Source organism: Trematomus bernacchii, unplaced genomic scaffold (genome assembly GCF_902827165.1).
Source record: "Trematomus bernacchii unplaced genomic scaffold, fTreBer1.1, whole genome shotgun sequence".
Lineage (NCBI taxonomy): Eukaryota > Metazoa > Chordata > Actinopteri > Perciformes > Nototheniidae > Trematomus > Trematomus bernacchii.
Genome location: NW_022987727.1, coordinates 9193171 through 9217679, shown reverse-complemented (window position 1 = coordinate 9217679; position 24509 = coordinate 9193171). Strand labels below are relative to the sequence as shown.

The 24509-nt window shown below is 39.1% G+C and overlaps 2 protein-coding genes across 2 annotated transcripts; one reads left to right on the top strand and one right to left on the bottom strand.

The window, feature by feature from the left end:
• Positions 1–452: 452 nt before the first annotated feature.
• Positions 453–4060, bottom strand: LOC117494377 (tubulin alpha-1C chain-like). Its single transcript, XM_034145257.1, has 4 exons — positions 3943–4060; positions 2710–2932; positions 2442–2590; positions 453–2028 (listed from the first exon to the last, which is right to left on the bottom strand). The coding sequence occupies exons 1-4, from the start codon at positions 3943–3945 to the stop codon at positions 1051–1053; spliced, it is 1353 nt and encodes a 450-aa protein (XP_034001148.1). The 5' UTR covers positions 3946–4060; the 3' UTR covers positions 453–1050.
• A 2036-nt stretch (positions 4061–6096) lies between these two features.
• Positions 6097–23255, top strand: nsfl1c (NSFL1 (p97) cofactor (p47)). The gene is made up of 9 exons (XM_034145258.1): positions 6097–6256; positions 7220–7320; positions 7427–7504; positions 12726–12891; positions 13062–13157; positions 14548–14657; positions 14763–14900; positions 16538–16708; positions 22205–23255. Exons 1-9 carry the CDS (start codon positions 6155–6157, stop codon positions 22365–22367), a joined length of 1125 nt encoding a protein of 374 aa, XP_034001149.1. The 5' UTR covers positions 6097–6154; the 3' UTR covers positions 22368–23255.
• The last annotated feature ends 1254 nt before the right edge of the window (positions 23256–24509 follow it).

The window sequence follows — 24509 nt, the reverse complement described above, 5'->3', positions numbered from 1 at the left end:
ACTGCTGGAATACTGCAATCCAGTGCAATTGTTAAGCCAGTCTTTTGTTTTCATCTTGCTGCTCCTGTCTCTTAAGACTCCAGTAGTAACATTTCATTTAATTTCGTGCATGTTTTAGTGTACAACACCGTCCGATCTGATTCACATAGCATTATTTTCAGGGCCTGTTTCAGTAGAGCCAAATACAACTCGAACACTTGAGGGTACTTCGTGTGTATGCGTCCGTATTCTGTACGTATGCATAAAGGGAAAATCTACATTAAGGTAGCTTTATTAGATCTCTTATTTGGCATGCGTTTCTGCCCAATAACTGATCATAATGTACAAAATGCATTAATTACTACGATAGAGGCAATTGTAACTGCAATAACACTGTATTCTTTAAGGTCGATGTGATGTAGAATCCATTTGGTTTTGTTTCAGTTCATTTCAGGAAATCAAACACTGCTTCATTTCAAGAAATCCTTTTATTCGTAACCCAACATGGTGAAAAATAACTGAACATTTAAAACTTTTAAAACACTTTTTTACTAAACTATGTAGTCTTTTTGAATGTTGGCTTTACATGTTTCTTAATACGGCTTTCAGTTTAATTCATTTTCCATCTGGGAACACCACCTGTTTGCCAGCATGAGAGCCCCCACCCCAGTGAAGATCACACCTTATTTTAAACCAGGGGTTTTATGTTAGGACTTGTGAGTTCTTCTCACGTAAAGCATAATTCCCATTTTAAGTGAATGTAAGATATGCAAATGATGTTCTTAAATCATCTGATGTTGTGAAATGATTTAGTGATGAATCCAGCAGTACATTTGAGTAGATTGCCAATGCCTGGTCTGTTGAGAACATGTTAACACCACTGGCCCCAAGTGACTAAATTGAGTCAAAACATTTTTGATTGAAATGAAGTGAATACATACAACCCATCTAGGCAGTTCATTTTCAACATCAGTGAATTTATTGAAGAGTGCAAATGATAAGTTCAGTTCACAAACAGATTTTATTTGACACAAAAGGCACAGAGATCAATAAAGGGGAATGTTTGCCTTTCTAATACTCCTCTCCTTCCTCATCCTCACCTCCCAGACTATCAGCTCCAACCTCCTCGTAATCTTTCTCCAGAGCAGCCATGTCTTCTCTGGCCTCAGAAAACTCCCCCTCCTCCATACCCTCCCCCACATACCAGTGCACAAAGGCACGCTTAGCATACATCAGATCAAACTTGTGGTCCAGCCGAGCCCAGGCCTCTGCAATAGCAGTGGTGTTGCTCAGCATGCACACAGCCCTCTGCACCTTGGCCAGGTCTCCACCAGGAACTACAGTGGGCGGCTGGTAGTTGATGCCCACCTTGAAACCAGTGGGGCACCAGTCCACAAACTGGATGGAGCGCTTGGTTTTGATGGTTGCAATGGCAGCATTCACATCTTTGGGAACCACATCACCACGGTACAAAAGGCAGCAGGCCATGTATTTACCGTGGCGTGGGTCACATTTAACAAACTGATTGGCTGGCTCAAAGCAGGAATTGGTGATTTCTGACACCGTTAACTGCTCATGGTAAGCTTTCTCTGCAGAGATAACAGGGGCATAGGTGGCCAGAGGGAAGTGGATACGGGGGTAGGGCACCAAGTTGGTCTGGAACTCTGTCAGATCAACATTGAGGGCACCATCAAAACGAAGGGATGCAGTGATGGAGGACACAATCTGACTCATTAACCTGTTGAGGTTGGTGTAAGAGGGACGCTCGATATCAAGGTTTCTACGACAGATCTCATAAATGGCCTCGTTATCAACCATGAAGGCACAGTCAGAGTGCTCCAGGGTGGTGTGGGTGGTGAGGATGGCGTTGTAGGGCTCCACCACAGCGGTGGACACCTGGGGAGCTGGGTAAACGGAGAACTCCAGCTTTGACTTCTTTCCGTAGTCGACAGACAGACGCTCCATCAGCAGGGAGGTGAAACCAGAGCCGGTGCCCCCTCCGAAGCTGTGGAAAACCAGGAAACCCTGAAGACCAGTGCACTGGTCCGACTGAAACAAAAGAAGAGAAAAATCATCAAATAACTTTATTTATATAGCAAAAAAACTGCAGTTCCCAGGGCTCACAGCTAATTATTTAAGGGTTTATTTGTGCACAGCATGTAAACGTATACAATAGATTAAATGAAAACAGATCAGAGGGTGCCATACCATGGAGGGCTTTGAATGCGATCAGGAGGATCTTAAACTGAATTCTGCAGGGTGGAGGAAGTCAACGTCACATATTTGTTATTATTTATGATAATTGGCTTTGCAATACTTATTTTCGCTGTTACTTTGGTATTCACCAACATATTTTCGCAAACTCCTTGTATGTGAAAACCTACTTGGCAATACACCGATTCATTTCCATTTAATACTCTTCAGCAACATTTGAAATTGACTTCCATTCTAAATATACCCACCAGTTTGCGGATCCTGTCCATCACCAGGTCGATGACCTCCTTGCCGACGGTGTAGTGTCCACGGGCGTAGTTGTTGGCAGCATCCTCCTTGCCAGTGATCAGCTGCTCAGGGTGGAACAGCTGGCGGTAGGTCCCAGTGCGCACCTCATCTAAGGATAATAAGCATTAATTTATTGGAAGTTTTGTACGAGAGGTGTATTTATAAAAAAAAAACTAAAAAAAACACGCATTTCTGAACTTTTATCATTTATAATTAATGTGAATTTACCGATGACAGTGGGCTCCAGGTCAACAAAAACTGCTCTGGGGACGTGCTTTCCCGATCCAGTCTCCATGAAGAAGGTGTTGAAGGAATCGTCTCCTCCTCCAATTGACTGGTCACCGGGCTTCCTGCCGTCCGGCTGGATCCCATGTTCCAGGCAGTAAAGCTCCCAGCAGGCATTGCCAATCTGGACACCAGCCTGACCGACGTGGATGGACAGACACTCACGCTGTAACGAAAAAAAAGGTTGTTAAGAAAATATAAAGGAAGCTTAGTTGACTTATTCTTGTGCAAATCTAAAAATATATATTCGAACATATCGCCACATGTGGAGGACTGCTCCAGAGATAACGGCTCTTTTAATAACCAAATTATATAACCTCATTTTTTAAGTAACCTGACACACATTTGTCATCCGAACAGAAAACCCTTTATTAAAAAATAAGGCTAAATACTGTTCATATTAGGTCCAATACCGAAAGCACAATGACGCAGCTGTATGCAGACAGGATTAAGAAAGGAGACTACGCATTTACATTTTCTGTGTCACAAGGACTGCACCACTGCCACACCCCTGAGGGTAATTAATGGTGGCACTTTTGGCGTAAAATATCTGAACGTTAACACATTTATTAATCGCCTCTCTCTCACAATGCTAAACTTAGTTAACACTGGACCCAGTTCGCTTGTCTCTCTAACATGACAAGAACATACACCGTGTTCGACACGAACATACACCGTGTTCGACAAAAACGTCGCAGCAAAAAGAACTCTCGCGAGATTTGGCAACACGTTAATTCTATTGACGAGTAAAAATTTCAAACGTAAGTAAAAAAAAAAAACGCCCTGATGAACTGCAATTGAAAGACATTTTTTTTTTACATTTGTGTGAATATTTAATTGTTTTAATATAAAAACATTAAACCCGCCCACAAAGGAGACAGGAAGTGTATACATTTCCAACAATTGGCGCCGAATGTAAATGCGTCACGACATCTTAGTTCCGTCGAGTTACACTTAATTTATCAACATCACTGTTAAAACTACATATACATGACGAAATTTGGTTTTTCATCTTACACCTCAACATTTTTGTTAACATTTTAAAATCTGATGAGTCTTCTTTAAAGAGTAAACGGTAAGCTGGTTACGTTTTCGCATGATGACACATGTTCGGAGCATTGCATTTGGTTAAATATACATACTTTCAGTAGACAAAAGCTGTACTATCGTACTCACCATTTTCTGAATATGTGGAGTATACGGAGTTTGATTAATAAACGGAAAAGTCCAAGTTATCTCTCACAGCAAGGCCTTTATGGGTCCAGTGTAAGAAGTAACTGACGTGATTTTCCTCGGGGGGGTTATTTATAGTCTCTGACGCGTCGAAAATGCTGCGGAATCTGATTGGCCGAAAAGACAGTAGAGCCCGCTTCTGATTGGTTGAATTCGTTTTAATTTTTTTTAATGCAACTTTATTCAGTTCATAGAAAAACAAGAACAGTGGCAATAGAAAATCCTGTTCAAAGCGGAATCACCCCACCTAAGAACGTCAGTCCTAGGAAAACGTGGTGGTGAACATTAATAAATAAGCGTAATAAAATAATACAACAACATAGAAAGCACTACACGAAAACGTTTAGCAAATAAGATAATAAGAACAAAAATATTGACATGTATTCCGATTTTTTACGTTCATATTTTAATTATGATATATATTTCTTTTTTTTATAAGTCGTAATTTTTCCAAACATATCTTTGTCTGACATTATTAATATGGTCATTATTATTGCTAAATATCATTTATTGTATCAAGTGCAGAAATAGTAAGCCCTCATTTTATATTGTTTATAACTGACTCCAAATGGTTTTTCTAATCACTTAAAAGACATACAAGAAAAAAAAGAAAGAAAGATTTGTGTCAATCCCCAAAATAAACAAATTTTGCAGACCCTATCCCTCCGTAGTCTTTCAAGTAGGAGGAGAAATGCAGCGTTCTCCTCCGGTTTACAGGCACTGTAAATTATAGAATAAAAATGATGACGATGAATGCATTTTTTTACCACTAAAATACAGCAACACATCTTTGATTCATGTCGTTTATAACTGGACTATTACAATTATTATTAACTTTGTCTGTACAAAGTAGCCTGTCCAGGAAATATGTCCAAATCAACAAAAACTGCGAGCCGGCACGCAAGACGCTCCGCTTCTGAAATGCGCCCGGTGGGGTTTGACCATGGGTTTGACCATGGGTTTGACGCTGGAAGAGCATAGGAGGAGGTCGGAACACAACCGCGGGGCAGACGTAACGCGGTGGAATCCCGGGGCGGTCCTCCGACGATTGTGACTTATCAATTATTGTTTTAAATTATGCCATTGTTTTTGATATCCTAACTCATTATTCTCTAATTCTGATTCTGATTCTGAAATGTATGATTTTTAAATAAATCTCAATTGTCTTTATGCATTATGCAATTACTTTTACTGCACTACAAGGTTCAGAGAGCACCACCTCTCAGGGCCGTCCCTCCCTACAGGCCTGATCACGCAGACTGCGTGGAGCCTCACCTTGCGGAGGAGGCCTCAACTGAGCTGCAAATGCGGCGCAATTGTGACGCGGCACGGTTTAGCCGCTGCGAGGCTCCACTAGCACTCATCCCCCCCCCCTGTCAAAACAGAGGGCCTCATCATATAACTTTGCGTGGGGCCTCAAGTTGGCCAGGGACGGCCCTGCCCACTGCATCACAACATTGCATCTTTCTTTACCTTTGCCCTCTTGCTCGATAAAGTATTGTGGGTCAGAATAGCCATAAAAATATGATGGCTTCCATACTGCAATATGCAGTAGGACATAATTGTATTTTTTGCTTAATGCCTTTGACCTTCTTACTTTGCTTCTGGCTTAACAAATAGTTGTATGAGTGATGGAACCCACAGTAATCTCATTGTTCTGCATTGTATTCTTCTGTCCAGTTTCTTTCCTACTTTTAACTGCTGCTTAATACACTAAGTAATCCTAATCCAAAATGGCTCTCATCGAAGCCCTGTATGTGTGTAATAATGTGTTTTCGACAGCTTACCTTTCAAAACCAACGAGCACCTTATTAAATAAAGCACATTTGATGTCAATATTTCTAATAGGATTCCTCCTGTACATTTTCATCAATCAACAACCAAGATATTTAAATAAGATTACTCTATCCATGGACTTGCTATGTAGTGGTAACCCCTGGCAATGACCTATTAGGCTATTTCCTTTTAGTGACCAGCATACATTATGATTTTCCTACTGACATTTTGAATCCACAAGAAAAAAAGCATTCTCTATATTGATAATTGCTTTTGAATACATTTGGGCAGTCCTGCTTGGTTTGGAACAGATAGGAACCATCGGCTGTCGCTTGTTTCCCGGTTAGAGGCGGACGAGTCGCTGAAGGAGCAAATCAAAATGGCGAGCCAAGAGGAGTCTGTCAGGGAGTTCGTCGCTGTTACTGATGTGGAGGAGGAGAGAGCCCGGTTTTTCCTGGAGTCAGCAGGATGGAATTTGCAGGTAAGTGAGTAAGTGTTTTTCCCCCACTAAACAGTGGGGAACTGTAAGGCGGGAAGTCAACAGAAAACAGCGCTGACAGGATAGGTGTAAGGGGAATAGCTTCCCGGCTAACGTTAGCCTGTGTTACCGGTAATTTGTGCAAGTCACCCTTTGACAATAGCCTGGTCGCTTTCTGTCACCAAACAATAAAACCAATGTACAATTAGTAAGCAAACACAGTCATGTTTACTTAATTGTCCATTCCTGAAGTGTCACCACTAAGCATGTTGCCATTACGTGTGGGCTAAAGCTACTCTGACGTTTGTCCATTGAGCCATGCTAGCTAGCGTTAGCATGAACCGATGTGACGTTAGATTAATGTCAGTCAACCTGGTAAAGATAAGTTAGCTTCTGACGCTGCTGTGTCAGCTGTCCCGCTGAAAGTCATGTTTGTGGGTAGGAGGACGGCTGTAAACACACTCAATTCATCGTCAAATAACTTTACATATGGAAAACGAAACTGAATTACTATTATGATCCAGTGTTCTCAATCGAATAGCGCCTCAACTGTGGAATATAGCATTTTACAGAGAGAACTAGACAAAATAAATATTAACTTTGATTGTCTTGTGTGAATAGGGATTTCACACGTTATGACACAGCAAATTAAGAAGGAGTTAAGTTATCTAGCTATTGACTGAAATGTTCTCTAAATGGTTATCAGTAAAACAAGTCATTCATGGTAATTTTATTCAAGGAGCTCTATAATCTGTAAATTATACAGCACCCTCTGTTTTATGACTTCCGTTTCGAATAAGGAACAATCCCCAAACAAAGCCCATTAGGGGAAACGCTTCAAGAAGAGCAACTGAGGGATCCCTCTCTGAAAAGTATGACGTGTAACATAGTAAAAGGACCCTGATGACAAATTGTACATAACATATAAAATACATTTCTTTTGACCTACATTTTTTTTCTTCCCAGCTCGCACTCGCCAGTTTCTTTGAGGATGGAGCTGATGAAGACATAGTGACGCTTCCTCAGCCTGAGATAGGCTCCTCGGTGTCTCGGTCTGCAGGGCCAAGGTGACTTATTGACACATCACATTCCAAGAAAATGTATTGGCCCACTCATAAGCTTCAATGCAATGTCCTTTATTGACCATTACTCTAAAACTGTATTTATCATCAGCGCTCAGCCCAGAGTTACCTCCTTCAGAGATATGATGCATGACGCAGAGGAGGAGAGTGATGAGGAGGAAGGCCAAAGGTAAGTGGGATTTCCAGTTTGGTCTATCTTTAGCAATGTATCACTCACTTTTAGAATAATCATAATGGTGTATTTTTCTCCTTACGGTAGATATTTGACTGCTTTAGGTTAGATTTAATATATTGATCCCCATTTAGGAAATTATTTTGCCACAGCAGCATGTAAACAAATCATTGCACCTGAATTTAAATAGAAAATAAACATTAACAGTAGATGGAAGAAAATATATGCAAACAGTAAATACATACAAATCAACAATGAGAGATGATTATCTACAAAGTATCTCTATGAGATAGACAATATAAATATACATCATAAGTTAGTATACACTTTAATAGACCAACCTACTACCAATAGAATGTAAACATAGGATAGTATTTACAGCATACTTTACACAAGGGTGCAAAGTAATTGCAATTTTATTTATTAAGTTGAAATGCAATGACCTTTTTCTCAAGAAACGTACAGATTAGAGTTGAATAAATTATAGAAAATGGATCAAGGAATTCAAAGGGACTAAAGTAGACTCAAAGACACATTTAAGTAAAAGGTATTTGCCCTTTATAGTAACCGTTAGAGTTATTTCTCTTTATCTTCATTGGTTGTGACAATTGTTCACGGCTGTATACATGTCTGTCTGTCTCAGCAGCTTGCTCTCAGTGTTTGGCTGGCAGAAAGTCAAACATAGCAGGGTGTTTCCAGAATGCACCAATCTATTTCTGGTCTCCCATCATTCTCTGTGAGCCGGTCATCTGTGCTTTTCTGCTGCATCGACAGAATCTGCTGTCAGGGCACTGCAGTGAACTGATTGTTTAAAAAGAACGATTGTTTGCTAATGCCCTTTTTTGACATTACACCAACTACTAGCAAGCTTAACTTAAGAGAAATAAATGTGTTAACTAAAGTAAATTCTAATACAAAATGTACTATGTTTCAGGCTTTAAAGGTAGGGTAGGTAAGTTTGAGAAACCGGCTCGAGATACACTTTTTGTTATATTCCATGGAATGCTCTTAACATCCCGATAGCAATGAATATCTTAAGTGCTTTGACAAAAAATCCATTAAAAAATGTCATCTGTGGAAGCCGTAATACTGTAAAAAGTACGACCAATCATTTTAGCCAGCCCGGCTAAAATAACTGGATGGCCTACCTGCCTGTCAGCCTTCCATCTGTGCACAAACTTATCTGGTGCCCTCATTGGTCATGTGCGCGTTCGTGTGTGTTGGAGGAGGGGCTCTGTAAGGAAGTGGCAGATTTTCTCCGGTTGTGTATTTTCAAATTCTAGCGATCTCGAGCCGGTTTCTCAAACTTACCTACCCTACCTTTAATCAGATTTTCAATATATTATTATCGCAAAACAACAACTATAAAGTTATCTGTAGAGAGTTTGAATAATAAAAATGTTATCAGTCAAAGGGATCTTTATTGTGCGTTTTGTCTCTTGTTTTTGGCAAGTGTGATTTAGACAAAGCAAAGCGAACAGAAACTAAAATGATTTAGAAGGTGGTGGATTATTTCTACTATGCATGCATAAATAAATAAATGTTAACTAGGTAAAATAAGATATAAATGAACAACAAAAATAAAATAAGTTACATTTATTTGTTATTGGCTATGGTCACATACTTATTTGATTATTAAAATGTAAACCGATCTTTTTCATATGGGTGTTTTAGAGTTGTACCCCCTAGATCAGGTCTCTAGTAATTGTGTGCTCAAAGTGCACCAGATTGAAGCATTTTACTTTAAAATGTTCAAAAAAATCCTCCCGGGTGGGCATACTCCCGGACACCCCTAGAGGATGTGACGTCCACCCCCCAATTAAAACATGTTCATACAATACTGAATACATTTGAAGCCATTTTGACGTATATTACCAATGTCAATAAGTTTCTGTTTTTGTAGTGTATTTGTCTTTTGTAGAGATTTTTAATTTATTCTTTATATATAAAATCTCGCCTAAAATCTCGCCTAGGGCAGCAAATTGGCTAGAACCGGCCCTGGTACTAGGCCTCAAGAGCCTTTCTTGTGCTGGCAGACACATAGAAACAAGTTGGCGGGGCGCACTTCGCACGCGCACACACTAAAAAATTCCATGTGCTCCACGCTCACATTATGCTAGGCCCACGTGGCTTAGCACCGCTGCTATGACTCCATCCTAGGGGAAACACTGAGAGTACTTATCATGGGGCTCAATAAACTGCTGACAGAATTCTTGAAAAAACAGTCAGTGTTGTTCATTGTGGTTAAATGTGTTAGCCCTGTCAATTTGAATAATTCTCAGTCCACAATACTTGGAAAAGTGTTCACACTACACATGGTGTGTTACCTGGACAGCTGGCTCAAATCCAAAAATGTGCTTGTGTTTTTCCTTTGAAGAATATACTGTATTTCAGAAATCTTGGTAACTGTACTTAAAAAGTGTTGTCTGTGTATTTAGCGTTGATGCATGGTGTATTAGGTTTGTAAGATAAGAGTCTGAGCATTCCAGGGCTTTGCTCAAGCTGGGTTCATGGTCAACACAGAGGGCCGATTGCTCGTAGGGCTGCTCGATTTGGGTAAAAAATACTAATTGCAACTATTTTGCCTGATATTGAAATTGCGAATTACATTACATGTTACTTGTTAGACGCTTTTATCCAAAGCGACTTACATACTCAATACTGTGGGCAATCCCCACAGGAGCAATTTGGGCAAGTGTCTTGCCCAGGGACACGACGACATGCTGACTGCAGTGGGGTTTGAACCTGTGCTCCCCTGATCCGAACACCAGTGCACTAGTCCACTGCGCCACATGCCTCCATTCACTGGAGTCGAATCACTGCTTAACGTACATACAAACGATATTCGTTTAAGTCTGTAGAATATAGGGTTGCAAAGGGGCGAAACATTTCCGGTAAATGTCCGGAAAGTTTCCATGGGAAGTTAAGCTGGGGAATTTTGGAAATATTCTATGCAAAATTAACCAAAAAACATGACATTTCAACAGATTTTTGGAACAGAACAAGTTTTAATTATTTTATTGAACAATTATTTGTTTCATTGAAGAACAAAAACAGGAATGTTGAGTTAAATATGACTCATCCCCCCCCCCAACCCCACTCGTTAAAAAATGAACAAAAATGCACCCCCCATCCAAAAATCCCCACAAAGTCCCATTCAAAATGTTAAATGAAAAGATATGGCTTCATTTGTCTTGTGCTTTGGGCTCAAAAGTGTGATTCAGTCTTCTCGAAATCATCTGTGCATGTGATGGAGGAATGCACAGTGCCTGTAGGGGGTGTGGTCTCAATAGCCATGCAGTAAGCAGTCTGCTGTGGCATGGATATTCAAGTGTACTTGAATGGCATCTGTTTGTTTTAGTCAAGATTATGCTAAAATATACTTTCCCCAACTATATTTAAGTTCCCTATGAAGAGCCAACCTTCAATTTAGAAAATTCCCAGTTTATTCCCATACATTCCCGTTTATTCCCGTTAATGGAAAGTTTCCATCTTTGAAAATTCCCGGAATTTTGCAACCCTAGTAGAATATGATTTGTAGTCCAGGAAGTGTTTGGGCAAGTGTCTTGCCCAGGGACACGACGACATGCTGACTGCAGTGGGGTTTAAACCTGTGCTCCCCTGATCCGAACACCAGTGCACTAGTCCACTGCGCCACACGCCTCCATTCACTGGAGTCGAATCACTGCTTAACGTACATACAAACGATATTCGTTTAAGTCTGTAGAATATGATTTGTAGTCCAGGAAGTGTTTGCAGCACCAATATCCTGGCATCAGAATAATGGTTATATATAATTTCCCTGTAGAAAAGATATAGCCTCTTTTTGTGCAGCCCCAATTGTTTGTATATTTGACTTGTCAACTTTATCTTTCTTATTCTCTCTGTTAATTACACTCTCCACAGTAAATATCCCCATTTTCTGTTCGCTTTGTAATGTGAGATTGTGGGAAGGTTGGCCTTGTTTCGTGTATGACACCTTTCTGTGCTGTGTTTAGTGTATTCAATGTGCTAGAGTGGTGTCGCAGTAAGCAGAAGGTTAAAGTTGGTTTGCTAATACAGAAAAGGAGAAGGTTACTTAGACATTTTTCAATCTTTTTATTGATTTATTCCTTATCAATCTATACCAGAATCAAAAGATTGTTTTACAAAATATTAGCAATACACGCTAACCAATAACGGTTCTTACGGTTTCAACATTGTGTCTCCATAGCCCCAATGTATAGTTCCGTTTTTAAGGGGGGCCCATGTCAGCCCGTCTAAATACATAGCATATGCACCAAGCCAATTTATGCAAATGAAAATGAAGCTAATAATCCTTTAAATTATAGCTGGAAAAATACAATCCAGAGCACATCTGTTACATAGTAACTCTACACAGTGATTGCAATTCATGCACTAGAATGACATAAGTAATCATAGACCCTGAGCTAATTATAAACTGTTGGAATGCAAAAACAAGGGAGACTTGAATACAATGCTGCTTTCCACAGTGAGATTGTGAGCCATCTAAATTGTATTCACTAATAACAATAAGTTATATTTGTATAGCACTTTTCATGCAGCTAAAATTGCTGTAACAAGGCACACATCACAATTTAAGAGTTGTTCATCAGGCCAGACATTAAAACCTTGTAGTACATATGCAGCATAACAACATGATATAACAGTTTAACACTTTAAGAGACAAGGTATGGTAATACAAAATTAAACACAATGAAATCATAGTGATCTCCCTCAGTAAAATACAGGAAGACAAAACCAATACATACGATAAAATATAAAAAACATTTAAATAAATAAAATAAAAACCCAAATAAGATAATAATAGAAACTAAAATGATGAATAAGAATAATAAAGGTGAAATTATTAAAAGACCAACTTAAAAGGGAATGTCGCTAATAAAATGGTAAAATAAATCATATTAAAAACATATAAAATCAGTAAAACAATATATAAAAAAAAACTAATAATAAAGAATAAAATAATATATTTTTCTAAGTAGGGTGTCACCATACAAAGCTAATTAAAAAATGTGTCTTTAGCTGTCGTTTAGAAATAATCCACTGAGTTGGCCTCTCTGATATTTCCTAGACATTAAACACACCATCTATCATCTCTCAAAATAAATATCTTACCTGAGACTTTGAGACCCTCACACAGCGGGATATTCATAGAACTTTCTAATTCCTGACTCCTTTTTTCTCACCCTGCCAGGTTTTTTGCGGGGGGGTCGGAGCGCAGTGGGCAGCAGATCGTAGGGCCTCCCAAGAAGAAGAGCTCCAATGAAGTGGTGGAGGATTTATTCAAGGGGGCCAGAGAACATGGGGCTGTGCCTCTGGACCGGCCTGGGAGGGGGCCAGGAGAGACCAGCAAAGCCAAGGTACGGGGGAACTCTTGAGAACAACGCCATTGTCCTTTTCCCCTTCTACATCTGTACAACATTTGTACAATATTTTTTAATCGCTCAAACAGATGGGTCAGCAGTTCCATCCTCTTCTTGTTTGTAATTCTTCTTGATTAATCAGTGTTTATCTCCTCCTCTGCTCTTAGGCCTTTATCGGTGGGGGCTACAGGCTGGGTGCAGCTCCTGAGGAGGAGTCAGCCTACGTGTCCGGAGAGAGGCGCGGCCCTAGAAGCCAGCAAGATGTGAGTATGTCTTAACGTCTTGCATTGTGTCTGCCATTTCTGGTACTATTCAAGGCACAGCACAAGGGCTTATGCCATCACCCTTCTCTGCTAAACTGCCTAAACTGCCTAAACCGTAAAAAAAGAACAACCTCAGAGCTAATAGAACAATGGCCAAGCATAAAAAAACATAATTCAACAAGAAAAGTGTATTTAATGTCTATAATAAATCTGCACAAAATGTATTCAAATTGTTCTTTTTACACAAAGTTCATTTAGTTGCTGATTATTACTTTGTTATCAGATGTTCTGCACATGTTCTGCACTGTGTTTGTTATGCAGTCAGGACATTTAGGAAATGTTTCCGGCAGTGGCTCAGTCAGTAGTGGACTGCTACTTGGAGAGGTCCCAGTTCACCTCCTGGGCCCTGCCGTGGTGCCCTTGAGCAAGGCACCGGACATCCCCCTCCCCCCCACTCCCATTGCTCACCGGGCGCTGTACAACAGCTGCCCACTGCTCCTAGTACAGGATGGGTTAAATGCAGAGGCCAATTGTCACTGTGTGTGCTGTGCTCTACATGTGTGACCATTAAAGAGGGGTTTCATCCCTCTGATTCTATCTATCTAACATAAACAAAGTGTAGGAGCTAAGATGCTTATTTTGTATAATTACACATTTCTATAATAATCATTAGTTGTTCACACAGAACATGGTTGTAAATGGTCACTTCCACCAATTGTCAGATGGGTTTGGTTTCAGGGGTTGGATTCTTAGTCCACCTGTTTGATTCCGGGCTGATTTGGAAAGACAAAGGGGGTTATGAGGATTGACCGTTTGCTCCTGTTTTAGTTATTGTTTGTTTTTATTAACATCGTTAAACTATAACTTCAGTACGGACTCTAACTTGAAGGCGTCAAAGTGATGAGCCTAACTTGGCCTCTAACCACTATCCAATAGGCGTGTGTTGCTACACAAAGAATATGACAGATTGTATAGAAACATGTGATGGTCCACTAGCTTCATAATGTTCTATAAAATGTCCAGTCATACGACTATAGGTTTTTTAGTGGTCAGCCCTGAGCACATTTCAGTACACGCTAATTGAATGTGGTCATATTGAGGGAAAGTAAATCCATTTATGCCTCGATATGCAGCATAATTTTAAGGTTGTAGGCTACATTAAGTAGTAACTTATAAAATATGTAGTTGGCATGCTATGGTTCCACATGTACAGGACATACAAAGCTGTTGCTGTTTCATTTAAGTACTGCACAAGTACAGTACACACAAAAAACAAAACTAAATAAAGTCATCTGAGAAGGTCAAATTGTTCAGTTTTTGCTAAGATTAGTTGTAGGGGAATAACATCTATACTGATGTATGATCTGCCCCATTCTCTGTCTGTTGTTAGGTACACGTGGTGCTGAAGCTGTGGAAGACAGGCTTCAGTCTGGATAACGGTGATCTCAGAAACTACAGCGATCCTGGAAATGCCAACTTCCTCGAGGCCATCAGAAGAGGGTGAGAACAGTCACTAATAGAAACATCGTCAGCACACACACTTGACTCTAATGCTCCTATGTGAATATGTATATGGCTGTATGTTGACCGGTTGTCCCTCTGCAGGGAGATTCCCCTGGAGCTGAGGCAGCGGTCCCGGGGGGGCCAAGTCAACCTGGACATGGAGGACCACAGAGACGAGGACTTCTCCAAACCCAAGGTGGCCTTCAGGGCCTTTGGCGGCGAAGGACAGAAGCTGGGAACGTGAGACTGATGAGCTGTCTTGTTTATTAGTTGAACATGCTTTCCGTATTGTTTTCCAAACAAAAAGCAGAATCTAAATTTAAGTCTGGAAAACTAGTTTTCCCTGCTCTGCGTGAATATGAATCATCTTTATTTCTGGGCTCATTCCAGTGAAATGACTGCTTTCTAACTAGTCATGTGGCACTGTTTGAGCACATTAAAATACAGTTCTCAGGTCAATTCTCCACCTATCAGGGGAATGTGGGGTTGGGCCACGGCCGGCCATTGCCGCTCGAAAGCGCTGGAGACGCTGTAGTACATATGCCGGGCCTGTAAGTGGCGCTGTAGTCTGCCACAAAAGCAGCGAAGAAGACTTCCCTTGCATGGTTGCCATGGTTGCCCTTCTGTTTATTCTCCGCTGTGGCTTTCTTTCTCCCTCCCCGAGGCAAGCGTTTGCTCCCGCTGCTTTAATTCAATGCAACCCCTCCCCGTCGAGGCAAGCACTGTAATTCTCTCCGGTTAATCCACCAGCAGATGACAAACACCCACCTCTCCGCCTCTTCCAAGGAACGAGGGGACCGTGCGGCAGAGTTTCAGTTAGATTTTTTTCCGCCGGTCAACATGTCCGTTAAAGTTTAAATCTTCCGGACAAAATTAGAAAAGTGCCGGTCAAAGGTCTTCTTTGTTATTTATTGAGCTTTAAAACAAATGAATAATGACTCTATATAATAATATATAAGAATAAAACACGGAGGACGGAGATCTCTTTTCCTCGCCCTCTTCTGACAGCCCAGCAGCTGATCAGAGCGCGCTCCCCTCTCCTGCAGGGGGGCGTGGTCAGCTGCAGTTCACAGAATCAGCCCCCTGCAAAAACAGGGCTGGAGAACAGCAAATAAAGCGAAATGAGGCATGGCTAAAATGCATGATCTGTTTGGTATTTTGAAAAAAAAACTATATTTATATACTTTGTATAGGTATGGCCCTACAATATATTGTTCAAATATAGCATGATATGTCCCCTTTAAAGTAAAGTAAGTGGATTTTAACAGCACTTAAATAACCCAAATAAAGAAATCTACGATTGTAAATTCGACATAGTTGCTATCACATTTGTAGTGTAGGGAATGTCTTGGATATTTTGTGATGGTCTGCTGCCGCATCATGTTATGCATCTTTAAACTAATAATGGGATTTTTAACAATGGATTTGCTGCAAATGTTGTTTTTTTTTAACTTGTCTTTATTGAAAAAGGGGTTTTCTATATGTAGCTAACACTGTTCGTGCTGTTAGATTAAGTAGCAACAAGTAAGAAAACATGTATTCAGTGTCCAGTCCAGAATTTAATAATGTTAAACTTGGTGTTAATGGGCTTTAAAAAGCATGGGGAGTTTATGATACTCAGGGCCTGAGGGCAGCAGAGCTGTTCATACTTTTAAAAGCGAACTCAAGACCCTCCTAATTGCTTCTAACTGAATTGTATTTTATTCTTATTTAAAAATGTTTGATACATTTTTTTTAATTTGTAATATGTATGTATACTGGCAAAATGCTGACTAATTCCCGTTTTTTTAGGAAGCTAATTCTATCAAATATTAAGATGCAAATATTTGTATAAAAAAGCCTCGGCTAACTTTCCCCTCCCCCTCCTCCTCCCACAGTGCCACCCCAGAGCTGGTTAACTCCCCCGCCTCCTCGCAGCAGGACCAGTTAGCTAACGAGGCTCAGGCCAGCGCCACCGTCAGCCTGGACTCCTCCCAGCCCGTCACCAATATCCAGATCAGACTGCATGACGGAGGCCGGTTGGTGCAGAGGTTCAACCACACCCACAGGTGACACCACACCCTCATGAGCTCTTCTCTTCTGAAAGATGGCACGCACACATCATCAATTAAGACAGCATTCTTGTCGGTGGTCCTCTATTGCTGACAGTTTTCTTTAACGTTAAATTGTAAACAAACCACACGTGACTTCTTATGCTGTAGCAGAGTGTTCTTTTCAAATAACCGACACAGACATTTAGACGGGCATGATTGATGTGACCCCATGGATAAGCATTGTGATTGATCGTGTTTACCTGGAAGTCAACAAGGTGAATATCGTCAATTACCGATGAACAGACGGTGAATCTGTGCTTCTCTCTTTTAGATTGAGTATGACATTTTCTCATTCAGTTAACCCCATGTCATTGCCCCAAAAACAATGATAAACCAGTGAAAAATATATTTAGAAAAAAAGCTGTTTTGTTATCAAACAACTCGGTTAACTAATTGTATTCAGATTTGTCCATTTTGACATTCAGTTACCTGCTAATTGTTGATAGCAGACCGTTGCCAAGGACGCTCTGGTTAAGGGACTATGTGCAGTCATATCATTCCGCATAACTCTGGTCAATATAACGTTAGCTGTGTCCCAAAAATGTTAGAGAACACAGAACTTTGTATTCATGATGGCTAAAGTATGGGTCCAAAGAGAAAGTATGGGTCCAAAGAAAACCATCGCTGCGGAGGAGGTCGAGGACATTAAAAAGTCGCTCGACTTCCTGGCGGAGGAAATTTCTGCTGTCAGGTTGCAGCAGAAAAACATTTTGGACCTTGTAAAAGAGGTTAAGGATCTGCGGATCCAGAATGCTGAGAAGGACAAGAGGATAACTTACCTGGAGAGCAGAGTGGAGGACCTTGAGCAATATACTAGGATGAACAATGTTATCGTTACCGGGCTCAACATAAAACCCCGGTCATACGCTCGGGCTGTGACCGTTGACAACAGGAGTGAGCTCGGGGAGCTTGATGTCAGCTCCACGGAGCAACAGGTGGCTGCTTTCCTCCAGTCCAAGGGGATCGAACTGGGCTGTGAGAACATCGAGGCATGCCACCCCCTGCCAAGGAGTAACGCTGGCAACAAACCGGCTATTCTCATCAGGTTTGTGAACAGGAAACACAAAACGGCCTTACTCAAACAAGGAAGGAAGCTGAAAGGTTCAGATGTCTACATCAACGAGCATCTGACCAAGTACAACGGCGACATAGCCAGAAAGGCTCGCTTCATGAAAAAACAGAAGAAAATTCAGAACACCTGGACAACAAACTGCAAAATATTTATAAAGCTAAACGGAACACCTGAGGAGGCCAAAGTACTGGTCATCAGAAACATGGAGGATCTGGATAAATACCAATAATCTTCATGTTCTGGACCACACATAAGGTAACAAACACTTGCACACAACCATGACTCACACTGAATGGAGGCAATCATCTTCAAAAGGGGAAAATATTAATATGTCTCAGATGATCAAGGAACAAGACCAACTGTTGCTAAAAACATTTGAATACACTGACTATAAAACAAAAGATCTGGATTATGAAATAGACCCGGACAATAATTTCTTCTCTTCTATCATCAACAAATGCTGTTATTACACTGATCAACAGTACAACCAGAGCATATCATCAGAGGGCAAGCTATCTATTATTCACTTCAACAGCAGAAGCATGTATGCAAACTTTAATCTCATCAAGGAATATTTAAATCAGTTTCAACAAACATTTAGCATCATTGCCATATCTGAAACTTGGATCACGGAGGACAAAGGCATAGACTTTGAGCTGGAGGGCTATGAACTCAGATACATAAATAGACAAAACAAGGGTGGAGGAGGAGTAGCCTTGTATGTGGACAATACTTTAAAATATAAAGTGATGAATTATATGTCAACAGTGATTGATAATGTATTGGAATGTATCACGATTGAAATCTGCAAAGAAAAAACGAAAAATGTAATCATCAGTTGTATATATAGAGCACCCGGCTCTAGTATTGAGATTTTCAAGGACTGGATGGAGGAAATATTCTCAAAAGTGATTCATAAAACAGTTTTCATTTGTGGTGACTTCAATATTGACCTTCTAAATCCAAATAATCACAGCATGACAGAAGAATTTATCAACACAATGTACAGTATGGGTTTATATCCAAAAATTACTAGACCCAGCAGAATCACATCGCACTGTGCTACTCTCATAGACAATATATTCACAAATGACATAGAAAACAATACAGTAAGTGGACTCTTAATAAATGATATAAGTGACCACCTACCAGTATTTGCAGTTTATGACAGAAACTATAGTAATGACATGCCGGACAAAGCTATTCAATACAGACGAGTTAGATCAGAGGAAGCAATGAACGCTTTGAAAAATGCCTTACTGGCACAAAGATGGGATGATTTATACAAAGAAAACAATATTGACAGTACATATGATCAATTCCTGAGAATTTTATTATCACTATATAATACATACTGCCCAATTGTCAAATACAGTAGAAAAATGAAATATGCAGAATGTCCATGGATCACAAGGGGTTTACAAAATGCCTGTAAGAAGAAAAATTCATTGTATAGAGATTTCATGCGAAATAAAACAAGAGACAGAGATTAGATATAAAAAATATAAAAATAAATTAACAATTATAATAAGGACCTGCAAAAGTGAATACTATCGGAAAATACTGGACAAAAATAAAAACAACATTAAAGAAATATGGAGCATACTGAATAGTATTATAAAAAATGGGTCTAGAAAAAGGAGTTATCCTACTTACTTCATTGACAAGGATAAGGAAGAGGAAAATATGGATGTTGTATCCAACAGTTTCAATGATTTCTTTGTAAATGTTGGACCTGAATTAGCAGACAAAATCCCTGATGGAGGAACATCAGAAAATAAGCTGGAAAACTTAATAAAACTGAATCCTTTCTCAATGTTCCTCACAGCAGTGCATGAAAGGGAAGTAGTTGATATTGTAACGAAATGTAAAAACAAAAAATCTACCGATTGTGATGACATTGACATGACTGTATTAAAAAAGGTTATAGATGTTATTTCAAAACCATTAACACACATATGTAACTTATCATTCCAAACTGGTGCATTTCCTAACAAAATGAAAATAGCAAAAGTCATACCTTTGTTCAAAGCTGGGAACAAACATCACTTCACAAACTACAGACCTGTCTCACTTCTACCACAATTCTCAAAGATTCTTGAAAAGCTTTTCAATAACAGACTGAACAATTTCATAGAAAAACACAAACTTCTCACCGAAAGTCAATATGGATTCAGAGCCAATAGATCAACATCGATGGCTTTAGTAGACTCACTTGAAGAAATTACTAGCTCAATTGACCAAAAGAAACATGCAATTGGAATATTCATTGACCTAAAAAAGGCATTTGACACGATTAATCATGACATATTAATAAAAAAACTTGAACGTTATGGAATCAGGGGTGTAGTTTTGGAATGGGTAAGGAGTTATTTAACCAACAGGCAACAGTTTGTGAAGCTGGGAGAGTGTTGTTCTTCATATTTGGACATTACATGCGGTGTCCCCCAGGGGTCAGTATTTGGGCCAAAACTATTTATTATGTATATTAATGAAATATGCAATGTATCGACAGTACTCAAGTTTGTTTTGTTTGCTGATGACACTAATATATTTTGTTCTGGGGACAATGTACAGCTACTATTGGAAGAGATCACAGCTGAAATATGCAAACTAAAGTCATGGCTAAACAGTAATAAGTTATCATTAAACTTGAATAAAACAACATTAATCATATTTGGAAATAGCAATACACAAGCATCCATTAAGATAGATGGGATTTTCATTGAGAGAGTTAAAGAACATAAATTCCTTGGAATCACAATTGATGAGAAACTGAGCTGGAAACCACACATAAAACATATTCATTCCAAAGTCTCAAGAAGTATTGCAATATTAAACAAGGCAAAACAGATTCTTGATCAAAATTCCCTCTACATTCTTTACTGTTCATTGGTTTTACCTTATTTAAGTTACTGTGCAGAGGTTTGGGGCAGTAATTATAAAACTACAACACAATCCCTATTTATTCTACAAAAAAGAGCAATAAGACTTATTAAAAATGTCGGCTATAGGGATCATACAAACCCATTATTTTTAGAGCTAAAATTATTAAAACTGTCAGATCTTGTTGAATTCCAAATCGCACAAATCATGTTTAAGGCAAAAAACGTTCAATTACCTGGAAATATTCAGATATTGTTCAATGAAAGACAAGGGAATTATTATTTACGGGGTTCATTTATATTCACTAATGTTAGGGTGCGCAAAAAACAAAGACAAGTTTTTGTGTTTCTGTTTGTGGGGTGAAGATCTGGAACAATTTGAGTGAGGAGCTAAAGGGATGTCCAAACATAAAACTATTCAAAAAGAGGTATAAAGACACAATTCTCACAAGGTACAGGGATGAAACTGCTAAACCATAACTGTTTGTATTCTTGTTTTGTATTTTATTTATGAATATGTGTTTGTATGAATTTGTGTATGTATGTATATATATATATATATATATATATATATATATATATATATATATATATATATATATATATATATATATATATATATATATATATATATATCTATATATATTATATATATATAATATATATATATATATATATATATATATAAATATATAAATATATAGAGACCATTGTCCTAACTTGCCTGTATATATTATATATTATATTATATCAATTATTCAAGATTATAAGTATACGTTTATATTGTATGTTAATGTAAAAAAATAAAAATAAAAATAAAAATAAAAAAGGGAGAAGGGGTCGGATTAAATAAGTGTAAACTTCTTCCGACCCCTTTTCGGACGTGTAATTAGCTAAAGCTTTGTTGTTTATTGTTTATTGATATCAGACAATGATACTGCAGATTATTCAATTATTATTTAAATGTTTTGTTTTGTTATTGCATTCATTTGTATAGTACTGTATCATGTCTGTATCACCTTTTGTTTCATTTGTATTTTCTTTGGTTTTACACGCTCGAAAAAAATAAAATAAACTAAACTAAACTAAACTGTCCCCAGTAAAGAAAAGGAAAACAAGAGATGGAAAGGGTTTAATACTCGGAGAGCTTGATGACAGACAAATCTGCAGCAGAAGAAGAGTGACAGGAAATAAACACTGACACCGTATGTACTCTGCCAGTGTTTAAAGACTGGTTAATGGAAAAGAAAATGTGAACAGACTTGGACAGTTACAGAGAACCTCGCTCAGTGCCATGTTCGTTGTGGCCACAGTTCAAGCCGTTGATACGCAGAAGAATGGACTATTTTGTCTTGGTGGAAGCAATAGATTTTAAAATCGATAATTACAAAATCTATACCGTTAGAGCAAATTCTGCTGTAGTGAATGGCTTGCTGCACATTATCCCTTACTCACCGCAACATCAGTAACCCCCCCGTGTTGTTGCTCCTTCAGGGTGTCAGATCTGCGGCAGTTTCTGGTGGGGGCCCGGCCCCTCATGGCCGCCAGTGAATTCGTCCTGATGACCACCTTCCCCAACAAGGAGCTGTCGGATGAGAGCCTGACGCTGGAGCAGGCCAACCTCCTGAACGCCGTCATCGTGCAGAGGCTAACCTGAGGGGGAGAGTAAGAGCATCCACCCTCCACACTCCCTCCCCGGGGGGTGTGGCTGAGTTACCTGCTTCTGAGGGAGGGGGAAACATGGACTTATGTATGGACTTCTCATTTCTGAATTTTTGTTTTTCTAAAGTGAAACCCCCACTCTCAACCTCCTCCCCCCCTTCTGCGGTGACGGGGGCACTTTAAATCTTCTACTTTGGAACAGATAAATTAAGAGCTGTAAGATACGCCTACAGATGCTGTAGGATGTTCTGATGGGGGGGTGTTTACTGACAGTGGTAGATGGTTTAACCCAAACACAGCTTCCTGCACAGATGTTCACTAAACTTCTTTTTCCTTTGCCCTGCTCCCCATTTCCCTCCCCTATTAACCTGAATTTGGCCCTTCAGCTCAGTTTACTATCAGGAGCTGGGGCCTCGCCCCACATAAGGAGTATTAGTGTTATTACAGTAATGTGGTTTTGTACAAGTTTCCACTTCCCTCCACATGAGAGAAGTGTAATAGTGACAAAACACTGAAGAGAGATTTTCTTTGACCTATACCAGTAGCCTTACACTCATTCACCTGCAGAACCACAACCGTCCCTCTGATCAAATTAAGATTATTTTTTTAAACTGCCCCCCGCCCCCCTCTTTATTCCTTTTTATTTCCTTTACAACTTTACAGTTAGACGGTGGCATTTTGATACGGTGTAACATGAAGATCTGTTGCGCCTGGCTTTATGTTCAAACCAATGGTCGAGCTGAAGAACATTTAGATTGTAAACACTGGTTTGTAGAAGTTGAATTCCTATGACACTGACATCTTCTATGCATCCTGGGGCAACAAGGAAATATGTTCGGACCTCTGGTGAAATAAATCCATTTTATGGTTGATGTATGAAGAATTATTGTCTTGTGTTTTTCTTATAGGTGTGGAAATAATTGTATTCTAGTGACAATATCAACTTTTTGGGTTTATAAATGTGATAGTGTAGTTCTGTCTAATGTTTCCGGGCCAGTATATCAGTCGGAACCTTTATCATTATTCAATCAAGCAACTACCCTCATAATCAGTTCCTTTTGAGCAGCAACATTTCAGAAATATCTTCTTTTTTTTTTATGTGTACTGTCAAGAGTTATAATAGTGAAGGTGGATACACTCAGGAGCGCAGATGGATGACATCCCAACATAAGAATATTTTCAGCGTCATCAGAAAAGGTATGTGTAAACTCAGAAATGTCTCTCAAACTCCTTTTTAATGCTCAAAATATTTTCATTAAAAAAAACAAATTGGTTATGTTTTCTGTATCAGATATTAATTGAAAATCTATAAGATCGTTTTTTTTTATTGTGATCTAAAACTATCTTAGAATTATTTTAGAATTGAATATACATTTAATTTTTCATTTTGGAATTATGTTTGTGCAATAATGTGAACATTTCTTTTTTTGATTTATTAATTATTTTTGTATTTATGCTGCTTTGGATAATATTAGCTTTTTCATATGGTGTGGGCACTGGGACAGATCTAGTCATTTCTAGCAGAATTTTTATTAAAATGTGTTGGGAAGTTTGTGCTCGGTGCTGCCATCAGGTGGAGACTCCTGACACTATAGAGCCCAGTTTTATATTTTGGGAGGCTTCGATTAAGAGCAAATTGATATCCTTTTATAATTGTAACCATAATGTGATAATAAATACTTTATAATAGCGTGTCGTATGTGACTCTACATGCTTTTACATGTTACGCCTCCTTGTACTTGGTGTCAGTTGATCCATAAAAGGTCAGACCACAGTGACAGTGCAGGAACAAACACTAACTTTTGCAGATTCTGAGAAAATAAACTGCCGGACACAGACATGCAACGGATAATCAAACTTTAGTTGACTGGCTACTTTTGGTTGTTAAGAAGATGAACATTTATTCATCTCCTAGGGCAGTGGTTCTCAAACTTTTTCTGTCAGCCTATGGAGAAAAAAAAAAGTCGGGCCCCCCCAACACAAATAGTCACGTAATGGGCCAAGTTAACATTTATTAAAATGGATCAATATGAACGTGAGCATTCCTTTGCTAGAACAGTGATAATAAAACAATGCTCCATAAGTCTGTGTGGTCAAAAATATATACATAATGTAATTGTGCAATCCCTTTGCTAGA